The 25807-nt window shown below is 42.9% G+C and overlaps 1 protein-coding gene across 1 annotated transcript in view; it reads left to right on the forward strand.

Annotated features, from left to right (window-relative positions):
* LOC134607783 (cytochrome P450 2D3-like) overlaps nt 1–24692 on the forward strand; it is a 29191-nt gene extending 4499 nt beyond the window's left edge. Inside the window, exons 4-10 of the mRNA XM_063450335.1 lie at nt 4737–4889; nt 6135–6295; nt 6394–6567; nt 10640–10781; nt 16083–16270; nt 23191–23332; nt 24268–24692. Of these exons, the coding sequence (XP_063306405.1) occupies nt 4737–4889; nt 6135–6295; nt 6394–6567; nt 10640–10781; nt 16083–16270; nt 23191–23332; nt 24268–24446 (1139 nt within the window). The 3' untranslated portion in view covers nt 24447–24692. The remainder of the gene's footprint in view (nt 1–4736; nt 4890–6134; nt 6296–6393; nt 6568–10639; nt 10782–16082; nt 16271–23190; nt 23333–24267) is intronic.
* The last annotated feature ends 1115 nt before the right edge of the window (nt 24693–25807 follow it).

The raw sequence follows: 25807 nt of genomic DNA on the forward strand, positions 1-25807 counted from the left end.
GTATGTATGTCTGTTAGTGTGTGTGTATCTGTTAGTGTGTGTATGTGTCTGTTAGTGTGTGTGTGTGTCTGCTAGTGTGTATGTATGTCTGTTAGTGTGTGTGTGTATGTATGTCTGTTAGTGTGTGTGTGTCTGCTGGTGTGTATGTATGTCTGTTAGTGTGTGTGTGTGTGTGTCTGTTAGTGTGTGTATGTCTGTTAGTGTGCATGTCTGTTAGTGTGTGTATATATGTCTGTTAGTGTGTGTGTGTCTGTTAGTGCGTGTATGTGTCTGCTAGCTAGTGTATGCGTATCTGTCAGCAAATGTGTGTGTGTGTATTTAGAAGGTGGGGGAAGGGTTGGGTGGGGGTGGCGGGGGAAGGGTTGGGTGGGAGTGGCGCGGGCGGGAGGGGGGCGCCTGAGTTTTGTCCTGCCTAGGGCAGCACAAAACCAGGATACACCACTGGGGGCGCGCTCGCACTCGCAGCTCTCTGCCCCTGCCTGGCTCACTCACTCTCTCTGCAGTGCTGGCTGTGCGAATCCGATCCGAGCTGCCGGGTCGCCGCCCACTGTGGAGGGGGGGGGGGGTGCCAGGCATGCGGTGCGGTGGGTGCGAAGAGATAGCGAGGGACTATATGGGGGAGGGACAGTGCAGCGGCCGCCCAGCGCAGCGCTGAGCGCGGGAGAGAACCACACCAGACCAGCCCAGGCAGCAGCAAGAAGAAGCTGGCAGCGGCGGCAGGTGACACAGGACAGAGAGGAGAGAGGGAGCCAGTGGTGACAGACGCTGCAGGAGGAAAACCTAGGAGGACCTGGAGGAGAAAACCTAGCCTGCTGACTGCTGTGATCGGGTCCGGGACAGCCGGTGAAAAAAAAGGTAGGAGTCAGGACTGACTGGAGTAGTACTGGGCTCAGTGGGCTGGCTGTGTAGTGCTAGCAGAGCATCTCCCAAACTGAAGTTTCTTTGGGATGTTCCCGGTCTGCAGGTCAAGACTGGCATGTTGAGCTGACCAGATGGATTGAAGTTTGGTTGGTTCAACAGTGACGAGACAGATTTCGATCCATATGTAGCTGCTCCAGTTTAACATAAGTTGATGTAAGCCAGTGGGTCTAGGCCTAGCAACCTTTAATTTTTATTTATTTTTTTGCTGAAAGAGTAAGGCAATAGGCATGAAGGTGAATAAACATTATGTTAAGAGTAAAGAAATGGTTATACAATGAAGGGGCGCTAAAAGTGCAGCAAGGCAAGAAAGTGATTTTCTCTGTGTAGTGGTTATGGTGTCAATAGTGCCGGGACCCCCTCTCAGAGTAAGTAGTCAAACCATTTAAGAACAGTTTGACAACTTACCTGGGATCTGCTGGGATATGGGGCTGTAGTAGGGCATAGGAGCAAAAGTGTAATGTGAAGGGTGCAGTGTGTGTGGGGGTGCAGTATATGTGTGTGTGGGGGTGCAGTATATGTGTTATCGGGGGGCAGTGTATGTGTGTGTGGGGGCAGTGTGTGTATGGGGGACAGTGTGTGTATGGGGGGGCAGTGTGTGTATGGGGGGCAGTGTGTGTAGGGGGGGCAGTGTGTGTATGGGGGGGCCGTGTGTGTATGGGGGGGCGTGTGTGTATGGGGGGCAATGTATGTGTGTGTGTGGGGGGGCAGTGTATGTGTCTGGGGGGCAGTGTGTGTGTGGGGGGGCAGTGTGTGTATGGGGGACAGTGTGTGTGTGTGGGGGCTGTTTATGGGGGGCAATGTGTGAATGTGTGGTGAGGAGGGTGGGGGGGCTTTTTGATATAAATAAATAAAGAATGTATAAAATTAAAGTGGGGATTCATTGGTGGTCCCAGTGGTAGGACTGAACTCTAGCCCGCGCTCCAGGGCTAGAGTTCACTCTCCCGAGATTTGGAGCGTTGCCTCTCCCTCTCCCTCCCCTGCCGGCTGCCAGCGCGGTGCCTGCGGACCGGGGAGGAAGATCTCCCCGGTCCGCAGGCACATTGCAGGGCTGGCACTTGGACAATGCCAGCCCTGCTTTGGCAGGCAGGGGAGAATCTGGGGGGGGGGGGAGGGGCAATTGCCCCATTGTCCCCCCCTGGATCCGCCAGTGCCTTTAGCCCCCTCAGTCCCATGAGCCCCCCAAGTGTTATATTAGCCCCCCTCCCAGCCCTCTATGTGTCCTTATACCTCTTCCAGCCCTCCATGTTTCCTTATACCCCCTCACAGCCCTCCATATGTCCTTATATCCCCTTCCCAGTCCCATTAGTCCTCCCCCCCAGCTCTCCCTGTACCTTGTTGTAGCGTGGCCGAGCAGGCAGACCTGGTCTGACAGGAAGCAGTTCTGTGCTCTCTGTGAGCACTTCCTGACAGACCGGGTAGGGGAACAGAAGCTCCTCTACTGCGGTTTGCCTGCTCAGCCACACTACATTCTGTGACCGCCAGGAGGGGAGCGCAACCCCTCCTGCCGGTTACACTGTAATTGCGCCGTGCGGCCCACAGACCGGTGCTCAGTAGGCGGCTGCGCACCGGCCCGATAGTATGCCAGCCCACCGGGAAATTTGCCCTGTTCAGATGTTCATTGTAAAACTTCAGACGGGCCTGTACATGTGCTTTCTTGAGCAGGGGGACCTTGCGGGCGCTGCAGGATTTTTGTCATTTACGGCATAGTGTGTTACCAATTGTTTTCTTGGTGACTATGGTCCCAGTTGCCTTGAGATCATTAACAAGATCCCCCTGTGTAGGGCTGGGCTGATTCCTCACCGTTCTCATGATCACTAAAACTCCACAAGGTGCATGGAGCACCAGACTGAGGGAGTGTCAGGAATCTTACCTGATGTGGAGTCCAGTATACAGAGATAGACGCTCACCCTTGCAAATAAACACAGACCAAGGTGACCAGATAAGAAGCCACCAGGCCTGTGAGACTGAGCACGGGGGTTGTGCAGGATATAGCTCCAAGTCGCAGTACAGGCAAGGACATAAGCAGAAGGATCTTCGAGGAGAAGTCAAAGTCAGAGGATGCCAGAGGTCAGGATAAACGCGGGTAAGCCAAGGTCAGAGGATGCCAGAGGTCGGGATAAATGGAGATAAGCCAGGGTCAGGAGCCGTCTGGAGAACACTGGATCAAGAACACAAATACAGGAATCAGAGTCAATGAACTGGCGCTGCCCTCAGAGAGAGGCAGTGTTTTAAACCTGGCTAATTAGGCATCTGCTTCAGGTGGACTGAGATGGACAGGAGTAGTCACAGGAAAAGTCCAACCCCCTAGTGCTGGAGACATAGTCAGATAGAACAGGGCTAGAAACACTCAGAGGAATAGGAGCTGCTGTGGCTTACAGGTAGTAAAGCAGGCCCAGGACCGTAAGGTACCCAAGTTTCAAATCCCCTGTTGGGCACTTCTAGAACCGTGACAGGGAGACTGACAGTTATTTTGTGTTTATTCCATTTGCAAATAATGGCACCAACTGTTGTCACCTTCTCACCAAGTTGCTTGGCGATGGTCTTGTAGCCCTTTCCAGCCTTGTGTAGGTCTACAATCATGTCCCTGACATCCTTAGACAGCTCTGTGGTCTTGACCATGGTGGAGAGTTTGGAATCTGATTGATTTGCTTCTGTGGACAGACATCTTTTATACAGGTAACGAGCTGAGATTAGGAGCACTCCCTTTAAGAGAGTGCTCCTAATCTCAGCTCATTACCTGTATAAAAGACACATAGGAGTCAGAAATCTTGCTGGTTAATAGGGGATCAAATACATATATCACTCATTGATATGCGTTTTTCTGGATTTTTTAAATGTCTTATTATGTCTCACTGTTAAAATACACCAACCATTAAAATTATAGACTTATCATTTCTTTGTCAGTGGACAAACATTCAAAATCAGCAGGGGATCAAATGCTTTTCCCCTCTCACTGTATTCCTTATAACGAGGGGGAGAGGGCAGTTCAATGCAAGGTAGATCCGGTTCCACTGTTGTCACCTCCTATTCAACATTTTCACTGTCTCATTGAGAATGTAAAGTGTGTAAACTTTAGTGTTTGTAGACCGGTCTGCACAAGATAAATCAATCATGCTCTTTTGTTTTTGGGCAAAGGATTATTTTAAATAAATTTTGCTTTGTATTAAGTTTTATATATACACAATGTGAAGGAGTTATGGGAAGGGTTTGTTGCTGGCTTATATCTACCCCCTCCTCCCAGCTTCCTCCCGACGTTCGGCCTACAATTTGGAATCCCACCCAACTCCTTTTTTATGCTTATTTAATGGGCTGTTTTTAGGCCTACCCGCTCGTTGGTTTCAGCACACCACAACCTACTTGATACAACTGGTATAACTCAATCCTTACTCTACATTAAATACATTCCTTTCAAAAGTCTGGCTATATTAATTATAACGTATATATCTCTTTAGATGATAACATTATTCTTAAACCAGAAGAATAAGAAATGTCCTTTAATTGTATTTATCTGCAGTCCATTTACAGATGAATTACTCATTTTAAATAAGAAAATGTATTATTACAAAATGTCTTCTTATACCTTCAATGTAGCAAGGCGGAACTTACAGAATTACTTTAGCAATGTTACATATTTATATAAGGGGGTCTACATATGCTGGAATGGCATATATATATATATATATATATATATATTGTTGTTTTTAGTTTTTTTTTTTAAATAAGGTGATATCAGTCTTTTTTTTTTTTTTGATGTACTGAAGTTATCCAATATGTTGGAATATATGACTCATTCCCAAAGTGTTACTCCTGTCTAGGTGTTGTTTTTTGTAACTATAACCAGCACTGGAAAGAACGAAGACGATTTACACTTAGTACATTAAGGGATTTTGGGATGGGGAAGAAATCAGTTGAAGAGCGCGTCAGAGAGGAAGCTGGTTTTCTATGCTCCGCTTTCAGTGCAGAGAAAGGTAAGACTAATTAAAAAAAAAAAAAGAAAAATAAACGAAACCCTTTTTTAATTATATGATCACATCCCTTACCAAAATAGAAATATAAAACAGGATAATGTGTAAATATATTATACGTGTGTGTGTATGTAAAACCAAGACGTGTAGAATTCCAAGCTATCTGTCTTTTTTCTCCCCTGGAAGCTTGATTACAGGGATTGACATGGGTAATACCTCGAGGGAGGAAATGTTTGGAGTGAGAGATGGTCAAATACTGGAAGCCGGATCGATAGAATTTCGGCTCTGAATTGTGCCGCTGTTTTAATAAGGGATCATCATTGATTTCAATATTGCAACTCTCCTATGCCCTAAGGCAGGGGTTCTCAACCCAGTCCTCAAGTACCCACTACCAGTCCAGGATTAGGGATTACCCTGTTGCATCTAAAGTGTTGTTGTTTTTTTTTTTTATTCTAAAAACAACTTAGATACAACTGGGTAATCCCTAAATCCTGGTGTGTTAGGGGGTACTTGAGGACTGGGTTGGGAACCACTGCCCTAAGGCAACCAGTGTGTGGCAGATATGTGGCCAGTGTCATTAAATGTTAAATCAGCCTGGAGCCCTATACCTACCTTGCCTATTACACTAAGTATTTAACTACTGGCCTTATGTAGCTTTTTAACTTGGTTTATAGCTGTTACTCCTCCAGGACGTGTTCCCTAGAATGTTCCTTCTTAAATGGAGAATCAGAAGAAAGCCATTTTTGTCCTTAAAAATAAATAAAGAAATAAAGCTACCTATATGCGTGGGTGCACTTAAAAAGAAAACAGGAAGTTACGGTTAAACAAACATATAGCAAAGGTGCCAAAATGGCTTTAATCAGGAATGCACAGAATCTCAGAAAAATTTGTCACTGTGGAGGAAAGGATCAGACATTTAGCTATGTCCAGGATGATCAAGAGAGAAGAATTAGTTGCATAACACACATAGTTACAACTAAGTTTAAATTGTATTAAAAATAAAACATCTTTGTATAGCTATCAGATGGGCTAGGAATAATCCTGGTCTTGAACATTTTTTTTTTTTATTGAGAAAGTGCTACGCATTTTATAAACAACTATTTAAAAAAAAATGCTTTCTCTCTCTCTCTTTTTTTACTCTGTCTCGCCCTCTCTCTCTCTATCTCTCTCTTTCTCCTTATTGTATCTCTGTAAAAATATTATATGTGTCTACAAAATAATTAACAATATTGTTGACTTGCTCCTCAGAATGTGCGTTTGACCCTCTCCTGCTGCTTAATAATGCCGTGAGCAATGTTATCTGTTCGGTTATTTTCGGAGAACGATTTGATTACAGTGACAAAACGTTTCGGAAAATTCTTACTCTGTTAAGGGAAACGTTTGAACTTTCAAATGGTGTTATGCCCCAGGTGATATGGCTAAATATTATTAACATTGTGATTTTACTCAAATCCTGTACCCTGGTGGATTTTTTATTTTTGATATGTTGTTTCCTATGTGTTTTTAGTTGTATAAATTCTTCCCGTGGCTCATGAAGATTCCTGGTCCTCATCAAAAACTATTCACTCAGCAAAGAGCTTATATTGAATGTCTAAATGAAATAATCAACCGACATAGAGAGACCTGGGACGCCAACATAAAAAGAGACTTCATTGATGCGTTTTTTGAAGAAATGGAGAAAGTAAGGACACATATCTTATGTGCTAAGTATTTAAAAAATTAATTGGCAATCCATATTGATTCAAAATTAGCAGTAAAATTGAAAAAAAGGTATCCGAAAAGTGAATACCTCATTCTAAAAGTTGGAGAGGGAAACTATGTGGTAATGAGAAGGAAATAAATAAATAGTTCAAACTTGATCAATTAAAAAAATGATCCTATGCACTGTACTCTACCGGTATCTCAAGCCTCCACCCCGAGCTGAAATAAAATAGCTAACTCAAGTATTACAAGGAAATTAATCCTCATTTTATACCAGGAGTGTTGCCCAGGAAAAAAAAAAGTACTTTTATATTATAAAAAAATAAGTAGGCATAAAACACTCAGAAGAAAACATTAAAACTATAAAGGAGGTAAGGTGTGTACACCTAGATAGTATAGTACCTACACTGTAGTATCAATCTTATAACATAGGTACAAATATCTTCTTAGTGAATGGATTATTAGACCACTTAAAAGGGTCCAATAGAAAATTGCAGCAACACTCTAGAAAAGAGAATAAAAAGGAATCATAGTGCTCTCTCAATATTTTATTGAAATACTATTAAAAGATAATAAACACTCACAGATTCCCATCTGATATCAGGCACGTAGAAATATTGTATAAGCAAGTCCTTCTTTGGTGTAAGCGGACGTGCCATCCTCTCCTCTACTCCCGCTGGCCAAGAGGAAAGTTGAGCCTGTGTGTAGATATCAAAACGCTGCATGCGTTCCACAATAGGGCTGCTCCTGCATTCCACTGCGCCATAATCTTTGGTATCTGTTTTACGGCGGATGCAAAACGGCCTTACGCGTTTCGTGAAGATACCTTTACTTCATCAGAGGCTCGGCGGGAGTAGAGGAGAGAATGGGAAATTCGCTCACACCAAAGAAGGACTTGCTTATACATTATTTCTACGTGCCTGATATCAGATGGGAATATTTGAGTATTTTTAATCTTTAATGGTATTTCAATAAAATATATAGAGAGTGCAATGGCTTCTTTTTGTTCTCTTTTCTAGATTGTTGCTGCAATTTTCTATTGGACCCTGTTTAGTGGTCTAATAATACCATTCAACAAGAAGATATTTGTACCTATGTTATAAGAATAATACTACAGTGTAGGTACTATACTATCTCCGCTTGAAACAAGAGCGACTCCATCTGCTATTATAGCAGGAGCCTATTGTAACTAGTTTAGATTATTGGAAACTTTTTGGACTCGTATGTGCTACTTTTATTAGGAATTAGAACATTGTGTGACTAGTACTGACTATTGTACACACACGTTACATGCATTATAGTTTTTATGTGTTTTCCAAGTGTTTTATGCATACTTTTTTTTTTCTTTTCCATGGGAACCACTCCTGGTTTAGAACAAGGATTCATTTCCTTGTAATACTTGAGTTACATATTGATTGAAGTACGTAATTCTAGTGATGAGATATGAAATTCAAATTGTGCGGCAAACCCTAGTGTCTTTAACTCTTTAAATATGTTACAAAGCAGTCACACAAATTATTGTGCTCTGTATCATGTTAACATAAAACCATATTTGCAGTTAATGATCCTCCACTTAATAATAATAATAATCTAATGATAATGTTATACAAAAAACATATATACATTTTTCAATATAGTGAGAAATCAATACTATTATCAAATTTTAGTTTTGGAACAAACCAAGAGCCTCTCAAATATCAGTATTTTGAAATGTGCCAGGGGAATTTGCTTCTTCGAATAGTTGCTGTTAGCTTGCTCTGTGGTTTCGTTGAAGTGTTTTCATGAATGAAACTACCAATAACTAGAGACAGAGGGTTAAAATCTGCACTTTTAAAGTTGAGGTCCTTAAACCATTCTTAAGGTCATCAACTAGTAATCTCAAAATCTAAGAGACCCTTGCAGACTCACACCAATTCACAAATAAACTCCAAATATAATAATAGAAAAAAAAAAACTTGTGGGTTTATTTGTTATTTGGCACCTTACAATGATATAAGGTACTAATCAAATCTTCATCTAGATAAAGAAATCATTCTTTCAGTACCTTTTGACGGTATGGTATGCATGTTCTCTGTTGTATCAGAGTTTTATTTTTGTTTTTACTGTATTCACCAATCTGAGCATCGATTTATTGGAATGCCCTGAAGAGGTTTGAGGGACAAAACACATAGAACGTGGCCATATAGTTTGTCCAGAAGATTGGGTGATGTTATCTATGATATGCTATGATCTGACCTGGTCTGTGAGACAATAACCCTGTTTCACAGAACAGTCAGAAAATAATTCTTTCTTCCACTGTTCCTTTCTCTTATTTTGAGGAAGACATTTCCTTCCAGCAGTCACTCAGTGCTGAATCAAAAAAACTTCCCTTTTTGAATGAAGGATCACACAGAGAATTCTTGTAGATGATGTCTGTGGGTGGAGCTCCCTATACCCTGGCTGGGTACTTCCGCCATGTGTCCACTTTCTAGCTGTGGCTGGATAGGGGAACTAGCTCTGTTCGCTCCCTGGGGGTTGGACGGGACATGGTCCTGGGAGCTACTCACTCCTTACTTCCCTGCTGCATCCTCTACACGCTGGGACAGCGAACGCGGTGATTAACCCTTTATTTCCCCCTGTAACTGGGCAAAACACAGCTCTGGAGGTACAACTCTGACAATCCTTTATTGGTACAGCTTCATTTTATACACAGATTCCCGCAGCGGGTCTCCACTCTTTCAGTACACTTTCCTTTGTCCCAGGCAGGAGAGGGGATGGTTTGCAGATAACCATCTCCCGCTCTGGGAAAAACCAACAGTACACAGTTACATACATTAAAACATATTACACACAGGGGAAAAGCTTTGGGGCTCCACGCCCCGGGAAGGAAGGGGTCACACATGTAAAACATATATCACTAGATAGCCCCGGGTCCAAACTAGGGTCCCTGCAAATAGCAGGGCTATCGGATGTACAGAGCCTGAGAAACTATTGTACAATGCTTGTGCTCGAGGCTCTGTACATCCCTGAAATTAGTTCCACAGCTTTGCTTGGTTTAGTCCGGTAAATTCAAACTTTGCGCCTTAACCAAGAAACAGCCAATCCAGAAAAAGGCGCGAACCAAATCACACCAATCAGCGCTCAGGGAGGAGAGGGGTTTTGCTACCCAATCCGGAGGAAGGTCGCAAAACCCATTCAGGCGCTTCTTCTCTGATTGAACACCTGTGCCCCGCAGCAGCCAATCAGCACTCACTTGTGCCGACCCATCAGGAAAATTGTGCAAACCTAGTTTGAATTGGAGCTCCTTTTCCGATTGGTCGGCACGGATTTCCAGATGGCCAGCGGGACTCTGCGGCTGTGAAGCTGACTCACAGCTCTAAGGTTTCCACTGGGGCTTGTGCTTCTCTCCGGTGGCTATCTCCACTTAAGTAGCCCCAGGGAGAGTGCTCTCTGGGCAGCTACGAGCCTGGCCTTGTAGCGCTCGGGTAGGGAGAACAGTGATTATAGCTCCGTTAGGAGCAGGTAGGGCCATCTGATCCGCCAGTACCCGACCAGTGTCCCCACCAACCTCAGGAACTCGTTAATGGAATCCCGGTGTGAAGACCCCGCAAGGGAAGTTTCTCCTTTCGGATATGAATGCTCCCCCTGGGTGGCGTTCGTCTATACGAAATGGCGGCCACCCTGGGGATCACTCATTAATTCCTTCCCTTGCGGTTACACACTTACATTGCAGGTGCGAACGTTCTGATTGATTTGGTGTGAACATTTATAGTAGAGAGATGGACCACATATTTGCAGAGAAGTATTGGTTTTCCTTTAAAATAAAGTAAACCAGATATATGGATTTTTCCCCCACTCTAAGACTTTTTTATTTTATTTATTTATTGCATATTTCCACAATTTGTGAACCCTTTTTAAAAATATTTAATATAAATGTTTTGAAGTGCTATCTTGGACTATGTGTGCGGTTGTTTTAGTCTTTGTTTGCAAGCTGATATTCTACTTTCTACATCCATATTTAAAATAACTATAAATTAGTCTGAGACTACATAGTATTTGTTTTGTGTCCTCAGAATAAAAATGACTCCCAAAGTAGCTTCAACGATCTCTCCCTTATGTGCACAATTTCTGATCTTTTTATTGGTGGAACAGAAACAACATCCAACACATTGCGATGGGCTCTTTTAATGATGCTTCTGCATCCACACATTCAATGTAAGTAATTGCCTAGTTGTGTCTGCCTTTAACTATTATATATTTTATTACACAATATGACCAAAAGTGTGTGGACACTTGAATCTAACACTTATGCGAGCTTGTTGGACATCCTATTCCGAAACCATGGGCGATACTATGAAATTTGATCTCCCCCTTGTAGCTATACCACTCTTACGAGAATACTTTTGACAATATTGTGGGAGTTTATGAAAATGTAGCCAAAATAGCATATGTGGGATCAAGCACTGATGTTGGACGAAAAGGTCTGAATAGAAATTGGCATTACCGTTTATCCCAGAGGTATTCAATGAGGTTGAGGTCAGGACTCTAAAAAAGGGGGACAAAACTTTTTTTAGATACATAAATGAGAAAAGAAAAGTAAAACAAGGATTAGTTAGATTAAAAACAAAAGAAGGAAGGTATGTAGAAGAGGATAAAGGTCTAGCTGACTGCCTCAATGAATATTTTTGTTGGGTATTTACAGATGAAAATGAAGGAGAGGGACCTCAGTTAAGAAAAAGGACAAATGAGTTATTTATTACACGTGAGTTTACAGAGGAAGAGGTTCTATTTCAACTGTCAAACGTAAAGACAAATAAGTCAATGGGACCTGATGGAATACACCCAATGCTATTAAATGAGCTTAGTGGTGTACTAGCAAAGCCATTAACAGATTGATTTAACCAATCATTGATAACAGGAGTAGTCCCAGAAGATTGGAAGTTGGTGAATGTTGTGCCCATTCACAAGAAAGGTAATAGGGAGGAGTCGGGCAACTATAGGTCAGTAAGCCTTACTTCATTAGTGGGGAAAGTGATGGAAACCATGTTAAAGGATAGGATTGTTGAACATCTAAAAACACATGGATTTCAAGATCAGAGACAACATGGGTTTACTTCAGGGAGATCATGCCTAACTAATCTTATTGATTTTTTTTAAATGGGTAACTAAAATTATAGATCAGGGTGGTGCAGTAGACATTGCTTACCTAGATTTCAGTAAGGCTTTTGACACTGTTGCACATAGAAGGCTTATCAATAAACTGCAATCTTTAAGTTTGGGTTCCAATATTGTTGAATGGGTGAGGCAGTGGCTGAGTGACAGGCAACAGAGGGTTGTAGTCAATGGAGTATATTCGAAGCTTGAGCTTGTCACCAGTGGGCTACCTCAGGGATCTGTACTTGGACCCATTCTCTTTAATATTTTTATTAGTGATATTGCAGAAGGTCTTGATGGTAAGGCATGTCTTTTTGCTGATGATACTAAGATATGTAACAGGATTGATGTTCCAGGAGGGATAAGCCAAATGGCTAATGATTTAGGTAAACTAGAAAAATGGCAACTGACATTTAATGTGGATAAGTGCAAGATAATGCATCTTGGACGTAAAAACACAAGGGCAGAGTACAGAATATTTGATAGAGTCCTAACCTCAACATCTGAGGAAAGGGATTTAGGGGTGATTATTTCTGATGACTTAAAGGTAGGCAGACAATGTAATAGAGCATCAGGAAATGCTAGTAGAATGCTTGGTTGTATAGGGAGAGGTATTAGCAGTAGAAAGAGGGAAGTGCTCATGCCATTGTACAGAACACTGGTGAGACCTCACTTGGAGTATTGTACGCAGTACTGGAGACCGTATCTTCAGAAGGATATTGATACCTTAGAGAGAGTTCAGAGAAGGGCTACTAAACTGGTTCATGGATTGCAGGATAAAACCTACCAGGAAAGGTTAAAGGATCTTAACATGTATAGCTTGGAGGAAAGACGAGACAGGGGGGATAAGGTAGAAACATTTAAATACATAATGGGAATCAACACAGTAAAGGAGGAAACTATATTTAAAAGAAGAAAAACTACCACAACAAGAGGACATATTCTTAAATTAGAGGGACAAAGGTTTAAAAATAATATCAGGAAGTATTACTTTACTGAGAGGGTAGTGGATGCATGGAATAGCCTTCCAGCTGAAGTGGTAGAGGTTAACGCAGTAAAGGAGTTTAAGCATGCGTGGGATAGGCATAAGGCTATCCTAACTATAAGATAAGGCCAGAGACTAATGAAAGTATTTTGAAAATTGGGCAGACTAGATGGGCCGAATGGTTCTTATCTGCTGTCACATTCTATGTTTCTATGTTTCTATGTTTCTCTCTCTCTACATGCCACGCTAGTTCCTCTAATGCCAAATTTGTCAAACCATGTCTTCATGGACCTCACTTTGTGTACAGGGGCACAGCCATGCTGGAACAGAAATATGTGTTTATATCTTTGTATCATGTAGCATTAAGATGACCCTTATTAAAACTAAAGGGTTCCTTAAAAAAAAAAAAAAAAAAAAAAATTATTACAGTAGGCACTATACATTCTGGTAGGAATTGTGCTTCTGCCATCTACCACACCCAGATTCCTACCTCAGACTGCAAGATAGTAAAGCGTGATTCATCACTCCAGAGAGCAAGTTTTCACTGCTTCAGAGTCCAATGGTGGCGTGCTTAAAACAAGTACTCCTCAACCTTTTCTCAACCAAGCACAGCACTAGCAAAAATATATATTAGACCTAATAAAGTGCATGCACAGAACAGTGTTGCTTTGCCCCTCAGAACATGCCACCATCTGTTTGCCCATTAAACATATGCCAAGCCAGGAACCCATTAAACAATACTGCTGTAAGTTTGTCCATTAATGAATACTACAGTACGTTTCCCGGGTGTGTGCATGAGATTTTGATTTTGAATGAAGGGGTCTAATTAAGTATAGTTTTGTTGTTTGATGTAGGAGTATGTTTGTATACAATGTTAACATAGGGGTGTGTTTTGAGTGTAGTGTTTGTGTTTGATTGTAGGATTGTAGCAGTGTGTATTGTTGATGATTGTGTATGAATGCTGGAATAAATGCAGCTACACGCGAACACACCGATACACATACACATTGACACCCTCATACACATTCCCACACACACACAGATATACAAGTTGCAAAATACGTATTTTTAGACTTCCCCCCTCTCCCCTCCTATCCCCTCCCCCAACCCCTCGCTTCCAGCAGCACTCAAAAATATAAAAAGGCAAACATTTAAACATCAAAATTAAATTCTATTTGTAGTGACATGAGAAATGAAACTCTCCAGTTTTGTTATATGAAAAGGCAAAGTAAAGAAATATTATATAAGAAACTCATAATGAGGTACAGGAAGAATAGCTGTTTGAACAAAATGGGAAAGCTGAACATTTAGATAACATTTTAATTATTGGAGATTTTAATTAACTGGACATAAATCGGAATAAAGCGACTAGTAGTTCAGCAAGGGTAATTGGCAAATTACACCATATCAAACATGATAATAACATCAACTAGAATAGATGCGTGTGTGTTGATCTGGTTTTAATGAACAATGTTGAGCTTTTGTCAAACATTCAAGTAGGGGAGCATTTGGGAAATAGTGATCACAACATGGTGTCTTAGAGCAAATATGAGAAAGGTACACTTCTCAGTATACACCATATGGGTAATAAATATAAAAGAAACAAACTGAAACTAATGTGGCCAGAGATGGTAGGATGGTAAACCAAAAATAAGAAAATGGCATTTAAATCGGGTAAATCAGAGGCACACTATATAAGATATAAGGTAGTAAATAATGCCTGCAAAAAGGCTATTAAATGGACTAAAAAAAAAAAGCAATTGCCAAATATAGCAAAACAAAACCCCCAAAGTTCACAAAGTGAAAGTATAGATTTACTGAAGATATGGAAAGGGGAGAAATTGTATATTTTTCTTCAGTATATATCAAGGAGGTAGGTATCTTTGGCAAGATATATGCAAATCATTGCTGCAAAAAAATATTTTGATAGGATGACTCAAGACTGTTATGGCCTCAATTTGATAAACTTTCCAAATAATTCAATACAGTTAGAAAAGTTTTCAAGCGTTTGCAGAAGTCACCATTAAAGGAACATTATAGGGTTAAAACCACCACTTAGGTGACTTGCCCCCCATTAATTCCGTAGAAAGGGTTAAAACAAAATTGTTTTTCAAATGCTGTACTTGTCTGCTGGCGCTGGCCCTGGTCCGCCTCTTTGGCTGACATCATCAGAATTGAGGATCTCACCCAATCCAATGCTTATCATAGGTAAAGCATTGGATTGGCTGAGATCGCCAAGGAGGCGGGGTGGGTTGGGACCAAATGCTGGCCAGGCAAATCAGCATCTTCTCACAGAGATGCATTGAATCAATGCATATCTATGAGGAAAGTTCAGCGTCTCCATGCAGAGCGTGAAGACTCTGAACGGCAGCACTGCCTACTGTGGAGCACTGCTCCAGGAAGCATCTCCAGTGGCTATCTGAGGAGTGGCCACTGGATGTGTTCCTAGACTTTAATGTAAACACTGCCTTTTCTCTGAAAATACGATGTTTGCATGAAAATGCCTGCAGGGACATTATACTCACCAGAACAACTACATTAAGCTGTAATTGTTCTGGTGACTACAGTGGCCCTTTAAAGTCTATGGATATTTTTGGAGCTTATTAAATTGAGGCCCATGTAACAAAAAAATATATAAAAAGACAAAATTCCAAATTAGTGAACTTATTATCCGTTATGCAGCCGGTCATACATCAAAGTGCATATATACGTGCATATATAATACTGTATTTGCTAATTGACAATTGTATCTCCTACATTTTTTTGTTTTTGTTTCTCATTTATCCTTTTTGTTACATTGCAATTCATGACACTACTGATGTGTTTAATTTCTCATATTACTACATATTTAGTAACAATATAATTTTTTTTTCAATTAGGGTTTAATTTGTATAATTTTTGACTGCTGCTGTGGGGATATACATATATATTGGGTTTTGGCCACTAAAGGGAGTGGTATTTAACTGATCATCGCCTGTCTTTATTCTTCTAAATTAGTCTGGTCCATTTGATTTGTGTACATCTTCATACTAATATACATATTCTTACAAAAGAATTATAGAGAATTTGAGTGCACATCAGATACCTTTTCGCGCATGGCTATTTGTTCTGCTGTCTCTTAAGGTGTCTTATTCAGAGTTGATTGTTGATCACCCTGAAATTGTAGCATTATCTCAAATGTAATTATATCATGAAGACGTGTCAACTATTATCAAGTTTGATGCATTCCCCATGAATTATGAATTAGTTGGGACTTTCACAACACACTCACATCCATTTTGGAATATTTAAATAAAGTTTTTTTATTCTTTTATTTTTTATTTATACGCAAACTATTATTTATTTATGAGAATAATATATCTTTTGGTCTTGTGTAGGTCGAGTCCACGAAGAAATAGATAAAGTGATTGGATCTAACAGAATACCCTCCGTAGAAGACCAGCTGAACATGCCCTATACCAATGCAGTAATCCATGAAACTCAGCGGTATGGAAATATTCTGCCGATGGCTCTGTTTCATATGACCTGTAAAGACACCAAAATTCAAGGCTACGATATACCCAAGGTAAGAGAACATTCATAAACCTATTAGCATGGACAGTTATAATGACCAGAGTTATCTGACCACATACAAACTTTGAGAGATTATCCATAAAATGTGTTGAGATCACTTTTGTTTTCTGATGTCCCTTCCTCGTTTTGTTGTTGGTTTTCTCATATTTGCTTAAATATATTTCTTACTGTGCCTTTTCTTCCGCCTCAACCCCTGTTTTTTTGTTTTGTTTTGTTTTTTACCCATCTTTTTCTGGGGTCACAAATTTGTCCCTTCCTACTTATGTGATAATATATAAGAACTCGTATGCCCTGCTCCAAAGCTCCCCAGTCTTGTCAGTGCCTCTGTGCAAAGGTCCAGCCACAGATGTAAAAGTTCCAAGATGAGAGCAACAGGTACTTAAAGGGACACTATAGTCACCTGAACAACTTCAGCTTAATGAGGTTGTTTAGGTGAGTGCTACAGCTACCCGGAGCCTTTTTCTTGTAAGCACTGTATTTTCTGAGAAAATGCAGTGTTTACATTGGAAGCTTGGAACACCTCTTGTTGCAGTCAATCAGACGGCCACCAGAGGGACTTCCGAGTTCAGAGGCCCTAAAAAGGCCTCTCGTCCGATGCATTCTGGGTGAATGCATCAGACGGGCTATCAGCACACAAAGCACTGTGAACGCGCTTTGTGTGCTGACAGCCTGTCAGCACTGCTGTGGGCGTGGCTTCAGCTGACAGCTGAAGCCCGAACCCACAGGGATGCTGTCTGGCCACAATAGTGGTTGAAGGGGGGGGGGGGGAACCTACTCTCCTCCCCCCCCCCCCGGCCCCCACCCCTGAGCGGTGAGTGGGGGCCCTAAAAATAAGGGTGGCACATACTGCCCCCCCGGCCCCCACCCCTGTGCGGCGGGTGGGGGCACTAAAATTATCAATAAGGGGGGACCTATTGTCCCCCCCCGGCCCCCACCCCTGTGCGGTGGGTGGGGGCCTTAAAATAAAAAATAAGGGGGGGACATACTGCCCCCCCCCGGCCCCCACCCCTGTGCGGCGGGTGGGGGCCCTAAAATTATCAATAAGGGGGGACCTATTGCCCCCCCCCCCGGCCCCCACCCCTGTGCAGCGGGTGGGGGCCTTAAAATAAAAAATAAGGGGGGGACATACTGCCCCCCCCCGGCCCCCACCCCTGTGCGGCGGGTGGGGGCCCTAAAATTCACAATAAGGGGGGGGGCCTACTGCCCCCCCCCCCGGCCCCCACCCCTGTGCGGCGGGTGGGGGCCCTAAAATTCACAATAATGGGGGGGGACCTACTGCCCCCCCCCGGCCCCCACCCCTGAGCGGTGGGTGGGGGCCCTAAAATTATCAATAGGGGGGGACCTATTGTCCCCCCCGGCCCCCACCCCTGAGCGGTGGGTGGGGGCCCTAAATACAAAGGGGGTGGGGACCCTAGTTAACCCTCTCCCCCCCCCCCCCCCAAAAAAAAAAAAACGTATCTCCCTACCTACCCCCCTCACCCTAAAAATAATGAGGGGGGACCCTTTAACTAAAAACCTGTAAAGAAAAAAAAAATACGATAAAAACAACTTGCCATTCGATGTTTTCTTTCTTCTAAAATCTTCTTTCTTCAGCCCCAAAAAAGGCCAAATTAAAATCCATAATAACCGACGCAATTAAAAAAAAAAAAAAAAAAAAACGAGCGCAAAAAAAAATAATCCATCTTCACCCATGGAGGGCTCCGCGCAGACTGAGCTCCGCAGGGCGGGGGAAGGCTTATAAAGCCTTGCCCCGCCCTGCAATTAGGCTAAGAACACTCTGATTGGTGGGTTTAAGCCAATCAGAGTGCTCTTTGTCATTTTACAAGCGTGGGAAAGTTCTTTGGAATTTTCCCACGCTTGTAAAATGACACAGAGCACTGTGATTGGATGGATTTCAAGCCATCCAATCACATTGCTCTGTGTCATTTTACAAGCGTGGGAAAATTCCAAAGAACTTTCCCACGCTTGTAAAATGACAAAGAGCACTGTGATTGGATGGCTTGAAATCCATCCAATCACAGTGCTCTTTGTCATTTTACAAGCGTGGGAAAGTTCTTTGGAATTTTCCCACGCTTGTAAAATGACACAGAGCACTGTGATTGGATGGATTTCAAGCCATCCAATCACATTGCTCTGTGTCATTTTACAAGCGTGGGAAAATTCCAAAGAACTTTCCCACGCTTGTAAAATGACACAGAGCACTGTGATTGGATGGCTTGAAATCCATCCAATCACAGTGCTCTGTGTCATTTTACAAGCGTGGAAAAATTCCAAAGAACTTTCCCACGCTTGTAAAATGACAAAGAGCACTCTGATTGGCTTAAACCCACCAATCCGAGTGTTCTTAGCCTAATTGCAGGGCGGGGCAAGGCTTTATAAGCCTTCCCCCGCCCTGCGGAGCTCAGTCTGCGCGGAGCCCTCCATGGGTGAAGATGGATTATTTTTTATTTTATTTTTTTATTTTTTTTTTAATTGCGTCGGTTATTATGGATTTTTATTTGGCCTTTTTTGGGGCTGAAGAAAGAAGATTTTAGAAGAAAGAAAACATTGAATGGTAAGTTGATTTTATCTCATTTTTTTACAGGTTTTTAGTTAATGGTCCCCCCTCATTATTTTTAGGGTGAGGGGGGTAGGTAGGGAGATATTTTTTTTGGGGGGGGGGAGGGTTAACTAGGGTCCCCCCCCCTTTGTATTTAGGGCCCCCACCCACCGCTCAGGGGTGGGGGCCGGGGGGGACAATAGGTCCCCCCCTTATTGATAATTTTAGGGCCCCCACCCGCCGCTCAGGGGTGGGGGCCGGGGGGGGGACAGTAGGTCCCCCCCCCTTATTGATAATTTTAGGGCCCCCACCCGCTGCTCAGGGGTGGGGGCCGGGGGGGGGGACAGTAGGTCCCCCCCTTATTGATCATTTTAGGGCCCCCACCCGCCGCACAGGGGTGGGGGCCGGGGGGGGGGGGGACAGTAGGTCCCCCCCCTTATTGATCATTTTAGGGCCCCCACCCGCCGCTCAGAGGTGGGGGCCGGGGGGGGGGGACAGTAGGTCCCCCCCCTTATTGATCATTTTAGGGCCCCCACCCGCCGCACAGGGGTGGGGGCCGGGGGGGGGGACAGTAGGTCCCCCCCCTTATTGATCATTTTAGGGCCCCCACCCGCCGCACAGGGGTGGGGGCCGGGGGGGGACAGTAGGTCCCCCCCTTACTGATCATTTTAGGGCCCCCACCCGCCGCTCAGGGGTGGGGGCCGGGGGGGGCAGTAGGTCCCCCCCTTATTGATAATTGTAGGGCCCCCACCCGCCGCTCAGGGGTGGGGGCCGGGGGGGGACAGTAGGTCCCCCCCTTACTGATCATTTTAGGGCCCCCACCCGCCGCTCAGGGGTGGGGGCCGGGGGGGGCAGTAGGTCCCCCCCTTATTGATAATTGTAGGGCCCCCACCCGCCGCTCAGGGGTGGGGGCCGGGGGGGGACAGTAGGTCCCCCCCCTCATTGATAATTTTAGGGCCCCCACCCGCCGCACAGGGGTGGGGGCCGGGGGGGGACAGTAGGTCCCCCCCTTACTGATCATTTTAGGGCCCCCACCCGCCGCTCAGGGGTGGGGGCCGGGGGGGGCAGTAGGTCCCCCCCTTATTGATAATTGTAGGGCCCCCACCCGCCGCTCAGGGGTGGGGGCCGGGGGGGGACAGTAGGTCCCCCCCCTCATTGATAATTTTAGGGCCCCCACCCGCCGCACAGGGGTGGGGGCCGGGGGGGGACAGTAGGTCCCCCCCTTACTGATCATTTTAGGGCCCCCACCCGCCGCTCAGGGGTGGGGGCCGGGGGGGGCAGTAGGTCCCCCCCTTATTGATAATTGTAGGGCCCCCACCCGCCGCACAGGGGTGGGGGCCGGGGGGGGAAAGTAGGTCCCCCCCTTACTGATCATTTTAGGGCCCCCACCCGCCGCTCAGGGGTGGGGGCCGGGGGGGGCAGTAGGTCCCCCCCTTATTGATAATTGTAGGGCCCCCACCCGCCGCTCAGGGGTGGGGGCCGGGGGGGGACAGTAGGTCCCCCCCCTCATTGATAATTTTAGGGCCCCCACCCGCCGCACAGGGCGGGTGGGGGCCCTAAATTTTATTGATAATTATTATTGATAATTTTAGAAAGCGAGCTGAGCTGTCAGTCAGACAGCTCAGCTCGCGAACGCGCATTCCGCGCACATGCGCGGTAAAGCGCTCAGGTTCTTCATAGGGCGGCATTCAATGCCGCTCTATGAAGAACGCGATTGGTGCAGCGCGAAGCCGTCCCATTGGGCCCCGCGATTTCGTCATTTTGATGAAAAAGGGGGCGCGGCCTAGCGGGGAGCTCGGCGCTGGAACGGAGGTAAGTTTTTAATATAAAAACACCGATTTTTTTTTTTTAATGAATGAAAGTTCATATAAAAGCAAGAAGGAAGGCTGGGGGACCTGTCTTTCTTGCTTTTATATGGTGACTATAGAGTCCCTTTAAATGCATTTTTCACTCTAACTTTGTCTTGAAAAATGTCCAGTAAGAACGGAATTTGGTTTTCATGAATTTGCGTCAAATTTAAATTGTAAATCCTGAAGTGCGCTAATCTTGGAACATATATAAATTCACACAAGCATAAAAGTCTATTCTTTCCAACTATTTATTTTTATAAGATTGACAGGCTATCTGTTGCAGGCAAGCAGATTTCACATTTCCTTCTAATTACTCTTTTGTCTTCTAATTTTGTAAATCTGTTTGATTATTTTTTACTAACTCTTTGGTTGCAGGCCATTCATTTATAATGAGCAAATCATGATATACAAGGAAAAAGTCATAAAAAGTGGTTAAGACAGATTCATTTGTTGCCGAAAGGCAGATATAAAAAGCACCGATGTATATAAGGTTTTATTAAGCACTGAACAATTCCAGCCCCTCTTATATCTCTTCACTGATCCAGAGGTATGCCCCTCCTCGTACCCTCCGCTCTGCCCGCGACCACCTCCTGACCGCTGCTCGCACCCGTACGGCCAACTCACGCTTGCAGGACTTCTCACGGGCGGCTCCTCTCCTATGGAATAACTTGCCTACTGCCATCAGACTCTCCCCTAGTCTTCAATCATTTAAGAAGGGCCTTAAATCCCATCTCTTCAGGAAAGCGTATGGCCTCCCAGAGTAATCTCTCCCTTACATACCTGTCCCTATGGGATAGTGCTTTGCTCTCTCCTCCAGCTCTGCTTCACTCCTACTTGATATTTCCTATCCTAATGTTTCTAATACCCCACTTCCTATAGACTGTAAGCTCATTTGAGCAGGGTCCTCTTCAACCTATTATTCCTGTAAGTTTTCTTGTAATTGTCTTATTTATTGTTACATCCCCCCCCCTCTCAAAATATTGTAAAGCGCTACGGAATCTGTTGGCGCTATATAAATGGCAATAATAATAATAATAATAATAATTAGAAAATTTTATATTTTTCACAGCCTTAAAAACTTTTTTGCATTATACAAAAATGCAATCCCATGAGATTTCTGCTTCTATGGCAATATGTTTTCTTTTTTGTTTGTTTGTTTTTTTACCTTATGTTTATGATTCATCCAATATTTCAATTAAACGTTTTGGATTTTTTTTTTCAAATAAAAATAACTTAAAGTTTAATTTGACCAAATTAAAACGCGTGAGTACTAACTCTCTACCAGATTTGGAACTGTTGGAAGGTGTGATCTATCTGAAAATGCTTGTTAAGCACAGAAGGCTATAAAAACCAGAAGTTAGACAGAGAGCCACCAGGTGGCAGACAAATAGAAACAAACAGCAGGGATGGAACTCTCGGTTATGTGAAGATACATTTTCAGTTTCAGAATATACTTGGTATCCCAGTGCTAACCTTTAAAGGGGCTCAGGCAGTAATGAGTATACAGCGATATACATACAACAGCTTTATGAAAATGAGATTATTGTCAGAAAGTCAGGGATTTTAATTTAACTTGTTTTCATTTTACATTCTAGTACATGATTTACAGGTTATCACTCTTACTTCATTAGCATACAAAAAAATCAATACATTTGGAATATTTATTATAACATTTTTTTCATCCATTTGCCAGTAATTTTGTGAGTAGAGTAGAGGCGTGCTTTGGGTATTTGGCAAGGCAAAGGATGCACCCCCTTGACACTTAATGTACAGCTATAGATTCCAAAGCGTAACCTATTCTGACTGGTATACTATTGACTCAACCCCATCACACTCTGTCTGTCCAAGTCCACACACATACTCTGTTTATTGCCCCATTTTTCTGTCTGTACTTGACCCATTCTTGATCTGTTCCTTACACCCTCCCATTATCAGTCTGTCCACTCCAACCCCCTTATTCTGTCTACTCTCTGTTTGTCTACATCCCTGTGTTTAGCATATCTACCCCCATTCTCTCCATTCCCTTTATATTCTCTGTATGTTCCCCTTTCTGTCTTGTGAATCTTTCCTACTTTAATTTTAGTGTGGCTCTGCAGTACAGAGGTAGAGAGCATTCATGTTCCTCTGCCCAGCATCTAATTTTGGAGCACAGCATGATCGGTAAGTGAAGAAAGGTTGGATATGACTTTAAGCACTCACTGCAGATTGTGATATGTGAGCCACAGACAGACTGGGCAAGGTGGGCCATAACTTGCTGTGCTACAAATTAATTCAGTTATTTCTTTCACTGATAATTTCCAGTATATTGACACCAGTGGTACGTGAAGGTTGCAAACAATACAATCCTTGTTTGGGTACAGAAAATTATCGGAGCCTCTCATTTAATGAAGATTCCCTAGAAATAAGAACTTTTCAAGCCCCTGGAGAATATTCACTACTACGCTGGTTGAATAGTAGTCATCTTTCAACACATAAGATATAATTATGGTTTATTTTTACTCTTTTTTGTGTCTGTTTGTTTAGGGTACTACAATAATACCCAATCTGATGTCCGTATTAAAGGATGAGACGGTCTGGGAGAAGCCATATCAGTTTTATCCAGAACATTTCTTGAATGCCCAAGGAAATTTCATGAAAAGAGAATCATTTATTCCATTTTCTGCTGGTAAGATACTTTTTCATTGATTTTATATTTATGTAAACGTCATACCGTTCTACTTATGCTACTAACGGACACTTATTGTGTCTTCCCTGGCAAAACCTTTTATATAGTTTTTACACTGTATTACACAGTTTTAAATGAAGAGTCAGCCTTTCTAACATACAGTTTGCGAGTGACCTTACAAAATTTGCCCTCATATTATATTTAGAAATAAATGTTTTGTTTTGTTTTTTGGTGTGTTTTATGTACAGTGTTGATGAACAAAACTCCTTGTTCAGAATATATTGGTGGCCAACCCATTACTGCTGAATAACATTTTTCCTTTTCTGTTTGAGTGGGGTATAGCGGTGTGGTATCGATGATGGCCTAGGAATGGAGCAGTAGAATGAGGCCCATGGCAACTTGGCTATATCTTTTCTGCTTTTTCTTGGCATACTTCACGGTGTAACAGAGATGCCAAGGTTATGCTGACAGATGATCACTGTAGCTGTTTCTCAGATATTGCTTGCCAGAATTATGCAGGGAAAAGACCACCAAATTACCTATGGCAAAGCTCTCCATCCTCCAAGCTTGATCAACAAAGTAAAGATCTCCAAAGAGCTATGGCACACATAGCACAGTTGCAGCTTTAAACTCTTTGCTGCACCCTTGATTTAATACTGATGCTTATACAATATGAAGATAACAGAAGGGTGTCAATAAACCCAAAAATGCTGGGGGTGGTACTTTCTGTGTTGTAATATTTCTTTAAAATAAAAGTTTAAAATTAGTGATAGTTAGACAATTGTTTCACTACAACTCGAAAGATCCATAGCTTACCTGTGCTCAGTCAAACAGTGTAGTTCATCAGTTGAGGAGCTGTCTATCTGTTGCTAACCCCCTTTCTGGCGAAGTAGACTGAAATACTAATTCTACTGCTTTCTTGTCCATTCTAACAGGTCGGCGTATTTGCCTTGGAGAGCATTTGGCAAGAATGGAACTATTTGTCTTCTTTACTTCCCTTCTCCAAAGATTTGAATTCCGCATCCCCCCAAAGCAGCCATCTCCTCGGGATGACCCAGTGTTTACATTTAATTTCAGCCCCCAGCCTTTCCAACTCTGTGCCCATGAACGATGACTGCAGAGTGAATTAGGACACTGCATTGTCAGGGTTTGACTTAGACTGTGTTGACACTAAGCTTACATTTGAAATTATTTAACTTGATTGCAAAAGGTATGTTAGGGAAAGGGGGTTACAAAAAAAATGCAAAATGTATTAGGCATTACTATAGGCTATACAAAAAAAATACTTTTTTTTAAATTTTGCATGAACATGGGTATATTAATCACTTCACGGTTTATTATACGTTATATAAAAGAAATACTGCACACATTACAAATGAAATATTCACACATATAGTTATATTTTGTGCATGTTTTCCTTGAAAATTAATTAAATAAAAGTGCTGTTTTTTTAAAAATGAATTAGATCCTTTGAGCTGCTGTTTTGTAGAAATTTACTTTACATGGATTTTTGCTAGGACAGAATAATTTGTATGGATCTATGGTCTGCAAATAATCTTTACTTTAAGAAATAAAACCTAGCCAACTAGCACCTAGCAGGTACCTCTGTAGCCTCTGTCATAATGCACTTCTTAATAGCAAAGTGGAAATGGACCTTTCTGTGCAATAAATTTGAGACCTGACGCAGGTCAGAAAGCTTTGTAAAGCCCATGGATGGCTATTCATCCACAATCCAAAGGTAATAACAAATCATATTGGCTGCAAGCAGTACAACAATAGTATAATCCTAAATAAGACCTAAATCCTTAGCTAAGGTGTGTTCTACTCACTCCAGTGGGGTATTTAGGGGGCAATAATACCTTTTTAGATTTTAAAATAGTGACACTACCCTGTTCTCTCACTCAAGTAAATGTATTTTCTGGAGTAACTAGTGCTGCAGGGGTAAGCAGAAAAACATAATTCACATACTCTGTGGCATTATACATACAGACACTACCCACTTGCACTCCTAATACCACCTGCAGTACTTGGCATCCAAGCAGCACTTAGATTGATTACCCTGATGGTGTAAGTGTGTGTGTTAATGCTTCATGCTGCAGAACCAGTCTCCCTGCTCCTCCATACACTACACGAGCAGTTTAACCCCGTAAGGACACATGACATGAGTGGCACGTCATGATTCCCTTTTATTCCAGAAATGTGGTCCTTAAGGGGTTAATACAGAGCACAGTATGTGTGAACCCTGCATCTTGTATTACACAGCCTAGCTGTCTGCATGCAGGGATATCACCTGAAATACCCCACGTGGTGTTAGAATTCACACAAATAAGCTGGGACCTATGAAAGGCGAAAGAAAAAAATATATATTTTCACTCTCTCTGCTTTTAAAATTCCACTCAATAAGGGTGAAAAGAGGACAGGGATATATTACACGTAGCACATATGCTGATACTACTAGCTGAAACGAACTCTCCT

Source organism: Pelobates fuscus, chromosome 4 (genome assembly GCF_036172605.1).
Source record: "Pelobates fuscus isolate aPelFus1 chromosome 4, aPelFus1.pri, whole genome shotgun sequence".
In the NCBI taxonomy this organism is placed as follows: Eukaryota; Metazoa; Chordata; class Amphibia; order Anura; family Pelobatidae; genus Pelobates; species Pelobates fuscus.